The sequence below is a fragment of the Loxodonta africana genome, chromosome 25 (genome assembly GCF_030014295.1).
Source record: "Loxodonta africana isolate mLoxAfr1 chromosome 25, mLoxAfr1.hap2, whole genome shotgun sequence".
Classification (NCBI taxonomy): domain Eukaryota; kingdom Metazoa; phylum Chordata; class Mammalia; order Proboscidea; family Elephantidae; genus Loxodonta; species Loxodonta africana.
In genome coordinates this window covers 33198790-33213943 of record NC_087366.1, presented here as the reverse complement: position 1 = coordinate 33213943, position 15154 = coordinate 33198790, and the positions used below count along the sequence as shown (strand labels likewise).

Sequence of the window (15154 nt, the reverse complement as noted above, 5' to 3'; positions counted from 1 at the left end):
GAGTCCCACATGATTCTTAGGGTTTCTTCATTTTTTTTAATTCTTTTATCTGATTTTTTTTCAGCTATGTTGGTGTTGATTCCCTGGTCCTCCAGATGTCCCAGTCTGCATTCTAATTGCTCGAGTCTGCTCCTCTGACTTCCTATTGCATTGTCTAATTCTGTAATTTTATTGTTAATCTTTTGGACTTCTATATGCTGTCTCTCTATGGATTCTTGCAACTTATTAATTTTTCCACTATGTTCTTGAAGAATCTTTTTGAGTTCTTCAACAGTTTTATCAGCGTGTTCCTTGGCTTTTTCTGCAGTTTGCCTTATTTTGTTTGTGATGTCTTGAAGCATTCTGTAAATTAGTTTTTCATATTCTGTATCTGATAATTCCAGGATTGTATCTTCATTTGGGAAAGATTTTGATTCTTTTGTTTGGGGGGTTGGAGAAGCTGTCATGGTCTGCTTCTTTAAGTGGTTTGATATGGATTGTTGTCTCCGAGCCATCACCGGGAAACTAGTTTTTCCAGAAAATCCGCTAAAAAAAAATGCAGTCAGATCCCTATCAGAGTTCTCCCTCTCGCTCAGGCCTTTCAGATGTTAATGAAGCCGCCTGGGGACGGTGGGGGAGGGATCAGAGAGATAGGAGAGTAGCACCTCAGAATATAGCCAGAGTTGCTTGTCTTGCTTGGAATGACTATTATATCTGAGATTCCCGTGGGGCGCGTCGCCTATGTGTGCTGGCTGTGTGGAGATTGCCCCCGGGGGGTCTGGCCCGCTGAAGTCACGGTCAGATCCTCCGCTGCCAGCCCCACGCCCAACTTTAAGGTTCCCCTGCTGGGACGGTGCACTCTCGACTCCAAAATCAGTCACTGCCTCCCGGGGACTTCTCGTCCCGCCAGCCGCGTCGCCGTGCCGCCTCCGCGAACCGGCTGGGCCCCCTCCCGGGGTTAGTTCAGGTAAGTGGAGCAGCTCCCCGTGCTTGTGCCGTGACCGCGTGTCCCGGCTGGGACGCTGCTCTCCCCGCTCCAAGACCAGTCACTGCCTCCCGGGGACTTCTCCCACCGGCTGCGTCGCCACGCCGCCCGCGCAAACCGGCTGGGTACCCTCCCGGGGTTAGTTCAGGGGGGTGGAGCAGCTCTCCGTGCTTATGCCGTGCCTGCGGCCAGTCAAAATTCCGGCGGGACGGTTCCCTGGCTGGGACGCTGCTCTCCCCACTCCAAGACCAGTCACTGCCTCCCAGGGACTTCTCCCACCGGCTGCGTCGCCACGCCGCCCGCGCAAACCGGCTGGGCCCCCTCCCGGGGTTAGTTCAGGGGGGTTGAGCAGCTCTCCGTGCTTATGCCGTGCCTGCACCCAGCCAAAATCCCGGCGGGACGGTTCCCCGGCTGGGACGCTGCTCTCCCCACTCCAAGATCAGTCACTGCCTCCTGGGGACTTCTCCCACCGGGTGCGTCGCCACGCCGCCTGCGCGAACCGGCTGGGCCCCCTCCTGGAGTGAGTTCGGGGGCTAGGGCTGGGCCCCTTGTTTGTGCCTTCTGCTCCCCTGGGCTCTGCCCCAAATCGGGTGCCAAAGGTTACCTGACTGGTACGCTGGTTCCAGGCTCTGAAAACAATTGTTGCTTCCCCGTATTTGTTCGTTCTCCGTCTCTAAATCTGTGTTTGTTGTTCAGGGTTCGTAGATTGTTATGTATGTGATCGATTCACTTGTTTTTCCGAGTCTTTGTTGCAAGAGGGATCCGAGGTAGCGTCTACCTAGTCCGCCATCTTGGCCCCACCTCCTCAGGGTAATATTTTTATGATTTTATAGTCGGCAAAAATCTCTTAAACGGGATATAAAATGTACTAATAAAAAAAATTTTTTAATAGTAAATAAATTGGATGATAAATTTTACTTCATTAAAATCAAGAACTTACACCCATAAAACAATTTATTTTCCTTATGAGTTCATATTTCCTTAGAAATACTAACTATTTTGGCTGGTAATCCTTCAGTCTTCCTCAGTTGTAATTACCTATCCCTGGGGGGAGGGGGAGCCCTGGTGACACAGTGGTTAAGGTCTCAACTGCTAACCAAAAGCCGGCAGTTTGAATCCACCAGTTGCTCCTTGGAAACTCTATGGGGCAGTTCTACTCTGTCCTATACGGTCACTATGAGTCAGAATAGAACTGGATGGCAAAGGATTTGGTATTTTTATTCCTCAGGGAGCTGGGAGGGTTGGGGGATGCTCAAAGATCCAGGCCAGCTATTTTATATCTTCCTGATGGCAGTGCTCCTCTGCTGTTCCATTGATATTCCTGACCTCAGGGTTTACACTGGCTGGCAGGTGTGGTTGCTGTTTCTCAGAACGGAAGCAGTGGGCACTGGCCTTCCCAGGCAATGTGGAAGGAGAAAAGAGCATGCCTGCAAATCTGTTCTCCACTTTATCATCTGTTTCTTCCCCACATGGGGACCAATCACCTCCAGTTGTCTGGGGGTTTCTCAGTTATTTTATCTTTTTATTTTTCTTAATTTAACAGATCCATCAACATCTCTCTGGATTCTGTGGTATGTAAGGGGCTGAATTTAGGGAAAAGAGCCAGCATCCCAGCTCTTGTAACTTTCCTAAGGAAAAAAAGTTACTTCTGTAAACAATTTTCTACAGTATAATGATTTGGATACTGTAACATGGTATCTATTTGCTATTTGAGAAATATGGTATAGCCTTTGAGTAAAAGTGGGGTTAGTCCAGAAATGTATCTTAGAATGCACATGTCAAAGCTTGGAAGCCAATTTTAGGAATTCATGCTAAATCATAAGCCTGTAGGTGAAAAATTGCAGTGTTTCATTATGGTCCATGTAACAATTTCATCAAGCTTTAGCTTTTAAAAATATCTACTTATTACATCTGTTTGTACTAAAGAACTTAGTGGTTGATTTCAGATGCTTTGCTCTTCATGCACAAGAGAATAATGAGGTCATTAGTAATAAATCCCTTTCATGAGTGACTCACAGCTACTTGAGCTATGTGGGCTCTTTGGTGATGTTTTCACAGCCAGTAATGAAGCAGCTTCCAGCTTTAACTTCAGTGTTTGGGGAAAATTTCTTGAGTAGAGAACTGAGATTCACCAAGTAAATCTAAGTCCATATTCCCTTAGGAACATAAACTGTTTGGGCTGGTGATCCTTTGGCGAAGGGGATGAAAAGGCTCTAAGTTGTGCCTCTCCTAATGAGTTTAGGCAGTGGGAGTGTGGGGTACCATCTAAGGTATAATGGGATAATCTATATTTCTGTGCTTGCAGAAATACATAGTCTTCCTCAGCTGTAACTACCTGTCCCTCTGGGAGCTGGGAAGGCTGGGGGATGCTCAAGATCCAGGTCACCTATTTTATATCCTCCCCATGGCAGTGCTTTTCTGCTGTTTGATCTGACATGCTAGTTTGAAGTAAATGGGCTCTCTGTGATCATCTGACTGTGACTTGAATCATCACGGGGCTGAGGCGCGTGTATGTTTTATACGAGGGGTGGTGGTGAGGGAGAGGGTAGGCAGGTTTGTAGGCAAACTTCTATGCATTTAAGCAATGTGAATACTGAGTTCTGACACGGACGCTTATAGTTTCAGCTCTCATCACCAATCTCTCTTTCCTGACTTTTTAATATTGTTCTTTAAAGGGCATTAGTATTTTATCTTTGTTTCAAAACTTGGAAGATAACCAGATCTTTTTACAGAACCATGGTGGTGTAAAATAGCAAACTAATATGTGAATGGTATTAAACTTTCAACTGCAAGTTGCTGAAGCACAAAGATTCCTCATGTGTCTGAAATTTTTCATTCCCTGAGCAACAACAATGTAGTCTATGATTTTAAAAAAATGCTCTAGAAACAGTTGAACTTTATTCTTTTTTTTTTTCTTGTATTTTCAAAGAGAGAAAAATCAATGCAATTCTTCACTGAGCGATGACTTTTGGACATTTCAGTCTTTTCCCCAAAGTGACATCTGATAATATGACAAGAGGAAATAACATATGGGAAAGTGATCAGGAGTCAGAGTGGACACAGTTGGTTGCCTGCCTAGCTTCCCTTCCTCTCTTTGTTCTTCCTAAAAGAACTCGCATTGTATTCAAGTAACCAACCCTTCCACCTTGGGAGACACTGGTTGGCTACCCCTCTCTAGATTCTCAGGTAGATTGTGATTAGATTAAGTCCATCAAACTGTGGCATTCATCTGGCCAGGTCTTTAGTCCGGGGACTGGCACATAACCCAAGACAGTTGATCTGAATTCAATCAGATGATGTCTTTTGGTCCATGCTTGGGTGGTCATAGACAGGGAGTAGTTTTTACTCTCTACTAACAGAAATTAACAAAGGAACCATTGCATCTATCTTGTGATTCTAATGGAACCAGCCTGCAGACAAAGATACATTATGGATGGAAAATTGCAGAAAGAGAGATGAAAGGAATCTAGGATTTTGATGAAAAGGCTGAGCTGCTCAATCAACAAACTAGGTACCCATCCTACTACTGTTTAAGCCAGTTGGAGTTGTGTTCCAAGTAACTGTGGCTGAACACAGCTGATTCAACCAAAATCAGAAGACTTGGATTGAAGTTTGGCCTCTACCACAAAGCTTGGTGGCCTTTGAAAAATGATTTTCCTGTCTCGATTTGAATTTCTTCGTTTGTAATATAACATCTTTTGTGTCTATCTCAGAGAAGCCCTGGTAGCACAGTGGTTAGGCACTTGGCTGCTAACCAAAAGGTTGGCTGTTCAAATTCACCAGTGGCTCCACCAGAGAAAGATGTGGTAGTCTGCTTCCGTAAAGATTACAGCCTTGAAAACCCAATAGCGTAGTTCTATTGGGTCTCTATGAGTTGGAATCAACTCAGTGGCAACAGATTTGGTTTCTTCTGGTCTATCTCAGAGGTTAGGTGGTAATAAACCAAAAAACAAACCAAACTTGTTGCTATTCTGTTGATTCTGACTCATAGCGACCCTATAGGGCAGAATAGAACTGCCCCATGGAGTTTCCAAGGCGCACCTGGTGGATTTGATCTGCCAACCTTTTGGCTGGCAGCAGTTAGCAATTAACTACTACGCCATGAGGGTTTCCAGGTTGTAATAATGACCATACAAAATAGTACATGCAATGTATAAAAGAGGAGTAGTAATAGAAAATATATATATAACTTCTCAAATCTTGAGTAACAGGAGGCAATAAAATCACGCTTAAATGTACATGTACGGTAGCTAACATATAACCATTGTGGGCTGTATTATTTTATGACCCTCATATTATTACATAAGAAATGCAGATTGAGTGAGACCAATGGTTCATTCTTCCCAAGATTCAACCTTGGGCAGTGACAGCAAAAGACATTTTGCAGAAAGACAATGAAGTTACTCATCATCATCATCATCATCATCACCACCATCATCACTGTTATTGATCAGGTACTGTTATAAGAAGTCTACATATATTATGTCACTTAATCCTCAAAGCAAGTTTATGAGGTAGATAGCATTACTACATTGGTGGTTTTGAAACATATATTCAAATTTTCTACAGTTAAGTGGTAGAGTCTGTATCCTCTCCTCTTGAATCCAGGCTGGCCTAAGTGACTTACTTGTAACCAGCAGAACATAAAGGGAGTGATGCCATGTAGCTTCCAAGGTTAGGTCAGAAAAGGTCACGTAGCTTCCACTTGGTTCTTCTGGAACACTTGCTCTGGGGAAGCCAGGTGCCATACAAGGTGTCTGTCCATCCTGAGATCACCATGCTGACTACATGTAGGCGCTGTGGTCAACAGCCCCAGCAGAGCTCCTAGCTGACTGCTATCAACTGCCAGCCATGTGAGAGAGCCATTTTGGACATTCTAGCCCAGCTGAGCTGACATCTGCCTGCAACCCCATGGGAGACCCCCAAATGAGAACAAAATAAAATTATTGTTCTGGGATCCAAACCAAAACCCACTGCCGCTGAGTTGATTCTGACTCACAGTGACTCTACAGGACAGAGCAGAACTGCCCTATATGGTTTCCCAGGCCGTAAATCTTTACAGAAGCAGACTGTCACATCTTTCTCCCCTGACCGGCTGGTGGGTTCCAACCGCTGATCTTTTGGTTAGAAGCTGAGCACTTTAACCACTGTACAACCAGGCCTCTTATTCTAAGACAGACCTCTGTTTTACAAATGAGGAAGCAAAGGTAGAAATCAGGGATATATTCTGAAAATAAGATTTCGTAGCTTCTCTCTCCTCTTCTGGATAAGCAAATCAGCCATGGGTTTTAAAAATCCTTTTCAATTTTGAAGCCTATTCAAAACTCAAAGGAACGAAGGTTTTTTGGGTTTTGTTTTGTTTCATTTTTCCACACCACTCAGTAGTACACCCGGGTGAGAAAGGAAAGAGGATAACACCAGAAATAATTAGATAGATAATTATCTGGAGCAAGTATCGAAAACTCAATTTTAGGACACAAATCAAAGTCATCAGGGATCCCCATCAAATCAGCTCCTCCTCTTAATTTCTCTATTTCTATTCATGGATTCTTTATTCTTGCAATCATCCTGGCTTGTTCAGAGTCTCTTGCCCCATTAGAAATACATCCCTCAAGAGCAAGGACCCCTGTCTGTTGTGCCCATTGCTCTATTCCTAGAGTCTAGCACAGTGCTGACATGATGAGACACTCAACACATGCCCTATTAAGGGAGTGACTTGAATGAGGACCAGAAACTGTGATCATTTTTAACATTTTTCTTTTCCTCAGCCCTTTTATGCAGCCATAGATTATACATTGAGAATATCATTCAATTGTGTTTTTCCCCATTTCAATTGCTACCCCAAGTTAAGCATTCCGTTTCTTCACCCCTAGAAAATTACAGTTAATGACTAAACTTTCTGCCTTCAAATATTTCACTCTTCCAATCTATCCCATCTATTGTTGCTCCAGAATCTTTAATGGTTCCCATTGCTTGCCAAGTAGAGAGCAGTCTTTCAAGGTTTTGCCCAAGATGGCCTGAGCCCCTTCTCTGGCCTCTCTGCCCATTGCTCCCCTTTGTATTCCTTACATGCCAGCAGAGTGGAGCACTAACTGTTCCCAGGACAAATACACACCTTTCCGTTACGGACGAACATTTCGTAGGCTTTTTCTTCTCCATAATCACCACCCATTACAACCCAACCAACAGATCAGGGCCCACCTCAAATGTCACTTTAAGAAAGAACTCTTCCCTGGTCCCTTTGTTGTTGTTGTTGTTAGGTGCCATCGAGTCGGTTCCGACTCATAGCGACCCTATGCACAACAGAACGAAACACTGCCCAGTACTACGCCATCCTTACAATCATTGTTATGCTTGAGCTCATTGTTGCAGCCACTGTGTCAATCCACCTTGTTGAGGGTCTTCTTCTTTTCTGCTGACCCTGTACTCTGCCAAGCATGATGTCCTTCTCCAGGGACTGATCCCTCCTGACAACATGTCCAAAATATGTAAGATGCAGTCTCGCCATCCTTGCCTCTAAGGAGCATTCTGGCCACACTTCTTCCAAGACAGATTTGTTCGTTCTTTTGGCAGTCCATGGTATATTCAATACTCTTCACCAACACCACAATTCAAAGGCGTCGACTCTTCTTCGGTCTTCCTTAGTCATTGTCCAGCTTTCACACGCATATGATGTGATTGAAAATACCATGGCCTGGGTCAGGTGCACCTTAGTCTTTAGGGTGATATCTTTGCTCTTCAACACTTTGAAGAGGTCCTTTGCAGCAGATTTACCCAATGCAATGAGTCTTTTGATTTCTTGACTGCTGCTTCCAAGGCTGTTGATTGTGGATCCAAGTAAAATGAAACCCTTGACAACTTCAATCTTTTCTCCCTTTATCATGATGTTGCTCATTGGTCCAGTTGTGAGGATTTTTGTTTTCTTTATGTTGAGGTGTAATCCATACTGAAGGCTGTGATCTTTGATCTTCATCAGTAAGTGCCTCAAGTCCTCTTCACTTTCAGTAAGCAAGGTTGTGTCATCTGCATAACGCAGGTTGTTAACGAGCCTTCCTCCAATCCTGATGCCCCGTTCTTCTTCATATAGTCCAGTTTCTCGTATTATTTGTTCAGCATACAGATTAAATAGGTATGGTGAAAGAATATAACCCTGACGCATACCTTTCCTGACTTTAAACCTATCAGTATCCCCTTGTTTTGTCCGAACACCTGCCTCTTGATGTATGTAAAGGTTCCTCATGAGCACAATTAAGTGTTCTGTAATTCCCATTCTTCGCAGTGTTAGCCATAGTTTGTTATGATCCACACAGTCGAATGCCTTTGCATAGTCAATAAAACACAGGTAAACATCCTTCTGTTATTCTCTGCTTTCAGCCAGGAGCCATCTGACATCAGCAATAATATCCCTGGTTCCACGACCTCTTCTGAAACTGGCCTGAATTTCTAGCAGCTCCCTGTCGATATACTGCTGCAGCAGTTTTTGAATGATCTTCAGCAAAATTTTGTTTGCGTGTGATATTAATGATATTGTTCTATAATTTCCACATTCAGTTGGATCACCTTTCTTGGGAATAGGCATAAATATGGATCTCTTCCAGTCAGTTGGCCAGGAAGCTGTCTTCCATATTTCTTGGCATAGATGAGTGAGCGCCTCCAGCGCTGCATCTGTTTGTTGAAACATCTCAATTGACATTCCATCAATTCCTGGAGCCCTGATCCCTACAACCATATATATTCTCTAATTTTTCTAAACTCATGTGGCATTTAGTAATTACGACAGTTACTACATTCTGCCTTGATTTCTGGTTTTTATGGTTATATGCCTTCTTCTACTATATATACTCAAAGAGGTTAGAGAATATTTCTTACTCATTTTTTTTTTAATCCTGTGAAGCATACAGTCCAGGAAGGTGATACCCACTGTAGGAACTTAATATGTATTTAATGAATTGAATGCACTTTTATGGGAGTTACAGCTAAAGGACTCCTTTAATTTGAAGTGAAGAAAACAATTAAGTCTAAAAATATCCATCCTAATAAAGGTTAACAGGGGAAAGCTTTCCTGATAAATGGTCCTGATGGAATGATTACATTAAAACTCTCAGTCTCAGGATAGTTCTCAATCTGCCACTCTACCTTGACAGTGTAATATTTGGCTTCTAAGCTGTCCAATAATGAAATAAAATTTTTAATTATTTAGCTCTAATTTTGAAGTGGAGAAAACCTTTCTGAGCAAGACACAAAACCTGGAAATCAAAAAGGGGGAAAAGTGATAAATCTGGACACACTTAAGTGTAAACTTCTACATGGCAAAAATGTCACAAAATGAGTCAAAATACAAGTGACATATTAGAAACAAAAAAATTGTAACATGTAGCAAAGTCCAAGAGTTAAATTCCTTAACCTACAAAGAGTTGTGAAGCTCAATAAGAAAAAAAGCAAACATCCCAAAGAAAAATAGGCAGGATAGGTAGAGGAAGAAGAAGAAACTCGAAAGGCAAATAAATGTGAAACAATGATCAGCCTCATTCAAAATAAAGATGTGCAAATTAGGAAATGAAAGTTTGGAAGGTGTATGGTGCACTGCTTTAGAGGTAGAGGGATAGATCAGTACCCTTTCTTGGGAAAGTAATTTGGCAATATTTGTCAAAAATGCACATGCTGTTTGAGGTGGCTATTTCCACTTCTAAGCACTTACCTGGCAAATATATTCAGACAAGGGGAAAAAAAAAAAGACACGAGAAAAAGAACAGTAATTGCAGCAAGAGTAATAATTGGAAACAATCCAATGGAGAAAATGGGAATCAACCAAATTCATCGTTATATACTCTGCAACTATTTTCAACAGAAGGTTGAGCTGTGTCTTTGAATACGGATAGATCTTCAAGGAAAACTAAGTGAGAAAGGCAAGGCACAGACCAGTTTTCTATTATGATCCCATTTGAATTTTTTTAAAGTAACAAAAAGACAGGCATATATATCCACTTATGCCCATGCATGAGTGAAATATTTCTGGAAGGATACACTTGAAACTCTTAACAGATTCCTCATGGTTGGGGGAGGAGCAAGGACGCTTTTATTTTACATTTTATTCCCTTTTTTTTTTTTTTAAATAAGCCACACATATCCTTTGCTTTTAGCTTTTGTAGTAAGAAAGAAATGCGAAAACATGCTTTGCCCACTTCTTTTCCTTTTGTCATTTTGCCAAAATATGTACCATCCTTAACCTTGTGCTAAACCTCCTCTCTGCACAGAAGTCCTTGTCCTGGTCTTGGGGCCCCATGTTTGATCAGTGCCTGCTGAAAGTCAGGGCAACAGGCATCAGAATAGGAACACTTCAGAAAGACAAGCCACATTTAGCTCCTGAGGTCTACAGGATAAACGGAAACACATGTTGACATTGAGGGCAGCCAAAAAATTTTAAAGGGAAACAGGAGTGAGACAAGGAGAGAGCATGCCTCATAAATTGCCTCTCTCAGCTTATCTCGTGGACAAATTCCAAGAGCCCACTGAGAAAGAAACGGAGCTGGCCAACCCTGCACTACAGGTGAAATCTAGCACTCTTTTGACCTCTCAAAACAGAGCTTTCAAAGGTGAGCTCAGTGATAAATGCCATGAAAGTGGGATGGAAAATGGGCCTGCTAAAACCTCACACTCAAAATATTCTATTTGACAAAGGGGTAGGCCAGAGGTAAGGAGGCAAGGATTGCATGGGCTAAGTAGACACATATGCCTGTTTGTTGGAAAAACAGAATAAAGTATTGTCTCCTAACCAAAATGGGTTCCAGGGAGAACAGTGAAAGCAACTTACAGATAAGCCAGGCTGCATGCATATTCCGACAGCATGGTTAGGCTGGCCTCTCGGTATAAGAACTGAAGAAAACAGTCGGGGCCAGAGCCGGCCAGACTCCTCAGGGGAGTCCTGTCAATTTTAACATCATAGATGTACTTTCCTATGCACAAACTGAGGAAAGTGGAAACGTTACCTCCAAGCCTACAATAACTATGGCGCAAGGGACTTCTGTGACACTGTTGGGAGCAGGAAGAGGAAAGTGTCCCAGCAACCAGTGTCCCAGTGAACAGCCCACTTGTGAGGGTGAGAGGCTGTTTTAATTGTGGAAAAGAAGCAGACTGGGTGCTGTAAGCCTACATCCGGGAGTGTGCACAGGGAGAGCAAGTGTGGCAGAGGAATTTCTAGCATGTGAAAACAGAAGATGCGGACACTGCCCACTTGACAGAGGAAACCCACACTCTTCACCAGTGACCAGCCACACTGAGAGAAGGAAAGGGAAGATAGAGAGACAGGTCTTCTCCCTGACAGGCTACCAGCTGTCCCCCATGGGCAGAAGGGACGAGGCAGAGGAGGATGTCCCAACAGTACCAAAGAGCAGCCTTGTCTCTCACTTGCCTTCTAGGACTCCTGCAGTAAATGTTACACATGGGGCAGAGGGTCATGAGGCAAAAGGAGCCTGTTAGCCTTGTCCAAAGACCTTCGCCAGGAACAGGGCTCTCTATTCTGCACCTGAAGGGCAGGCCCTCTAAGACTGAGGGAGATCGCCTGAGCATATGACATGAGGCAGATCCCCATAAAGTGTGAGATAATGGAACAGTAGACAATCCAGAGAAATATTCACCTTTCTTTACCCCATAACTCAGAGGCCCAAAGTTTTACACAGAGTCAAGAGTGATGGCAGGCGGATATTGTTCACTGATGAAGTTAGACTGGTTGGAAAGAGAGTGGAGCCAGTGGGGGGAGGAAAAGACAGTGCCAGCCACCTCCTGGGCCTGCCTCTAGAGTCCTGGTCAGGGCTGCACTTCAAGTTCCCGTTTCTAAGCTGAAGGGTGGAATTTCTGCAAGGCGGTCTAGTGCAGGGGTCTGGTGATAGGTTCAAAGTCCAGCTTCACTTCTTACTTGCTGTGCACCACAGCCAAGGTGCTGAACCTCCCTGTGCATCTATTTTCTCCTCCACAAAATAAGAAGGATCATTGAGACGATCATAAAGTTAATATATGTAAAGCACTCAGAGCTGTACAAGCACTTCTGATATCCTGACTTCCTCACCTGGACCTTCCCAGCTCTGCAGTTTCTCAAGATAATCAGTCCCACAGCCCTTGTTGCAGACAATCTCATATCTATTCCTTAGAACTTAGCTAAAAAGTCTCTTCCCTTTGAAGCTCTGCCTCACTTTTCTTGGAAAAGCACTGCATAGCATTTTGCTCATATCTTTATTTTGACATTCATCATATCATATTCATCACTGTAACGATCTGCACATATTTGCTTCCCTACCGAAGCAAGAACTCTTCAAGGTCAGTGAGTACGTCCTTGGTGGACAAGCAAATCCATCAGTGAATTAGCTGATTTCCTAAAGGTTTGCTGCAGGCTGCTGTGTGTTTCCCTCAGGCACTGTGAGGGCTTGGAAGAGAGCAAAACCAAGAATGGAATGTGGAGGGGAGCTTCTATGAGGGCCTGTGGTCTGGGTGCATCTATGGCTGAAACATAGGAAGACCTCTTCCCTACAAGCCTACCTGAGTGGGGAAGAACCTTGGTGGACATCTTTCAGGTGGCTGCTACCACTGCACATTCATCCCAAAACACCTGACATCCCCTGTCCTGATATTGAGAAGGGAGAACACAAAAGACCAAGTTGCCAAGCCAGGACAATGATCGCAAGGCCTGGTGAAGGTGAGCTGCATGGATGAAAGGAAACAGGGGGCTGCTAAGTGCCAACCCCTGGAGCCGTGCCCCTTAATGTGCAAGGATCTTGACTGAGGGTGAAAACAGATTCAATATGACAATCAAGCAGCAGCTTGAGTCATCATCATAGGACCGTGGCTTTGGGGGGATCCCCCAGGCATGCCCTCTATTCCTATGAACAGTAGTCCTTACTGAATTCCAAGGAACCTGCACTCACTGAAGTTATATGCAAACTCTTGTGTGTACGTGCATTTTCATGGGAAGAGATGCCCCAGATTTCATGAGACCCTTAAAAGGACCTGTGATTTTAAAAAGACAAAGTAATCGATGTGCATATGAATCACTTGGAGACTTTGTTAAAATATGGATTCTGGTTTGTAGGTCAAGGAGGGGCCTGAGATTCTGTATTTTTAACACCATCCTAGATGATGTCGATGCTGCTGGTCTGTACTCCATACTTTGAGTAGCAAGGCCATGTCATGGGTTTTATGGACTGCCAAATCATATGCGCCCAGAACACAAACCTATCTGAATTTTGGTGCATGTGACAAAATATACATGACAGAAGATTTTGAGGTACTTCCCATGATACCCTCAGGATTTGAGGCTAACTCAGTACTAACACCTAAGACTAGGGCGATCACATGAGTTGAGGGTCTTCCCTCACAGCTGAGAAAAAGATACCTGGAACCCCCGTGCCTAGGTCCTTCTTTTTTAAGAAGGAAATCCATCAAAGAAATACTTTTTCTTCATTCTGGTTCTCATCTACCACCTCTGGGAAACTGGCTAGAAAAGCGAAGAAGGCCAAGTGAACTAATTTGGTTTATAGAGAGAGTGAGTGGCAGTAAACATTTACGCATATAAAAATCAGACGAAAGCTTCACAGGCAAACTGACAACGGTGTGACTGCTGGCAGCAAGTTCCATCGCAAGCATCGTCAACACAGAACATATCTTAAATCTATAATCCGTGGCTCTGCTTCCTGCTGCCAGGGAGGGAAATGTGGCTGAGCACCGGGTGCTGCAGTCTTTGTGCGCCTAGTGCTAAGAAGAAGAAATCTATCACCTGCAGTTAGAACCTAAATATCTTACAGCTGAACTGTGCATCAGTGCCTCTGTCCCCAGTACACAAAGTATCATAAAGGCTGAAATCTAAATTGAAGTCTAAAAATAGCACGATAAAATGATTTCATTCTTTCACTCCACCAGAGTGAGCAGGCTGACATCAATATCTGGGGGGCAAAACTGACTTCTTAGAGTTTATGTGGAAAGACGATTATACAACTGCCCTTTCCCGTGAGCAGGCTGACTGCTCCAGAAAATAAGGAGGTAAAAACAATTATGCTGTTGCTGAAAACCAATAATGGCTGTTTGATTATGACTATTAATGGGGAAAAAGGAGACACACTGCTGAGCAGCAACCAACCACTAAGTGAATTTGTATGAGATTCCAAGAGGGGGATTAATTTTTTGTTTTATTTCCATCTCTCAGCCAGTTATTTGAATGTGACACCAAACTTTAAGCATGGCCTGTCACATCCTTATCAATATTCAGAGTTTCTGCACTAGTGTTACATTAACTCTACTGGATACACCCAGTGACAGGCTCCTTGCTGTGGGGATTGTTTTCCCTTTGACTCTAAATGTGAGGCGGATGTCGTGGGGAAACTGACTTGTCAGATCCAGGAAATTAACTAATGTTCAAGGAATCAGAAAGACATTTTATAGCAAATATTTACTTCTCTGTTTGTTTCCTACTGATACTGAACATACATTATCTAATCTGAGGATGCTGAATTTATTACCTCTATGAACAAAGGGATGTTATGGCTCATTCTAAAGAAAACAAGGCCATCAATTCCTTCATTCCTTCAACCCCTGGTGAAAACACTACCACTGCTCAAAGTCCATTTGTCATAAAAGAATAAAGGCGACTGAGAAGAATTTGGAGAAGGGAGTGTGCAAACCTGAAAACCTGCTCCTCCATACTGCCCCACGGAGCCACTGAATTTCCAATTGAATGTCTCCTCAAGGGCCCAGTGAGGCTTCATCTTAAACTGGCCATTTGCAACTCCAGACCACCAGATCGGGAAAGCTGAGAACAGGCAGGGCTGAATTAGAAGATGATGGGAGAGGAGATTAGTGGGTATCACCCTCTCTGTGTCTGGCTGGTTCTAGGCACTGTTCACGCATTATTTAATTGTTTCACTGAGAGATGAGTAGAATTATTATCTCAACTTCACAAATCAGGATGTGAGCTCAAGAGAGTCTGATATTTGCTCAGTTACACAGCTAGCTAGTTGATGGGCCCGGGATTGAATTCCCTCCTGATGACAAAACCCATGCTTAGATGGTGCTAGATTTTAATTTATTTTATGACAAACATTTCAACGTCTCCTTCTTCACTAGGGGGACACGATTTCCTATTTTAGACAGAAACCAAACAAAACACTTAGGAACTTAACTGGTCATTTTGGTGTCAAATACACAGCC

The 15154-nt window shown here is 43.4% G+C and overlaps 1 protein-coding gene across 8 annotated transcripts in view; it reads right to left on the bottom strand.

Moving 5' to 3' along the window:
* DISC1 (DISC1 scaffold protein) overlaps nt 1-15154 on the bottom strand; it is a 419870-nt gene that overhangs the window by 41202 nt on the left and 363514 nt on the right. Inside the window, exon 11 of one of the 8 annotated variants that reach the window (XM_064276668.1) lies at nt 1032-14772. The exons of the other annotated variants lie outside the window; for them this stretch is intronic. Coding sequence (XP_064132738.1) covers nt 14709-14772 — 64 coding nt within the window. The 3' untranslated portion in view covers nt 1032-14708. Of the gene's footprint in view, nt 1-1031; nt 14773-15154 lie in introns of those variants that run through there. 8 annotated transcript variants of the gene reach the window in all.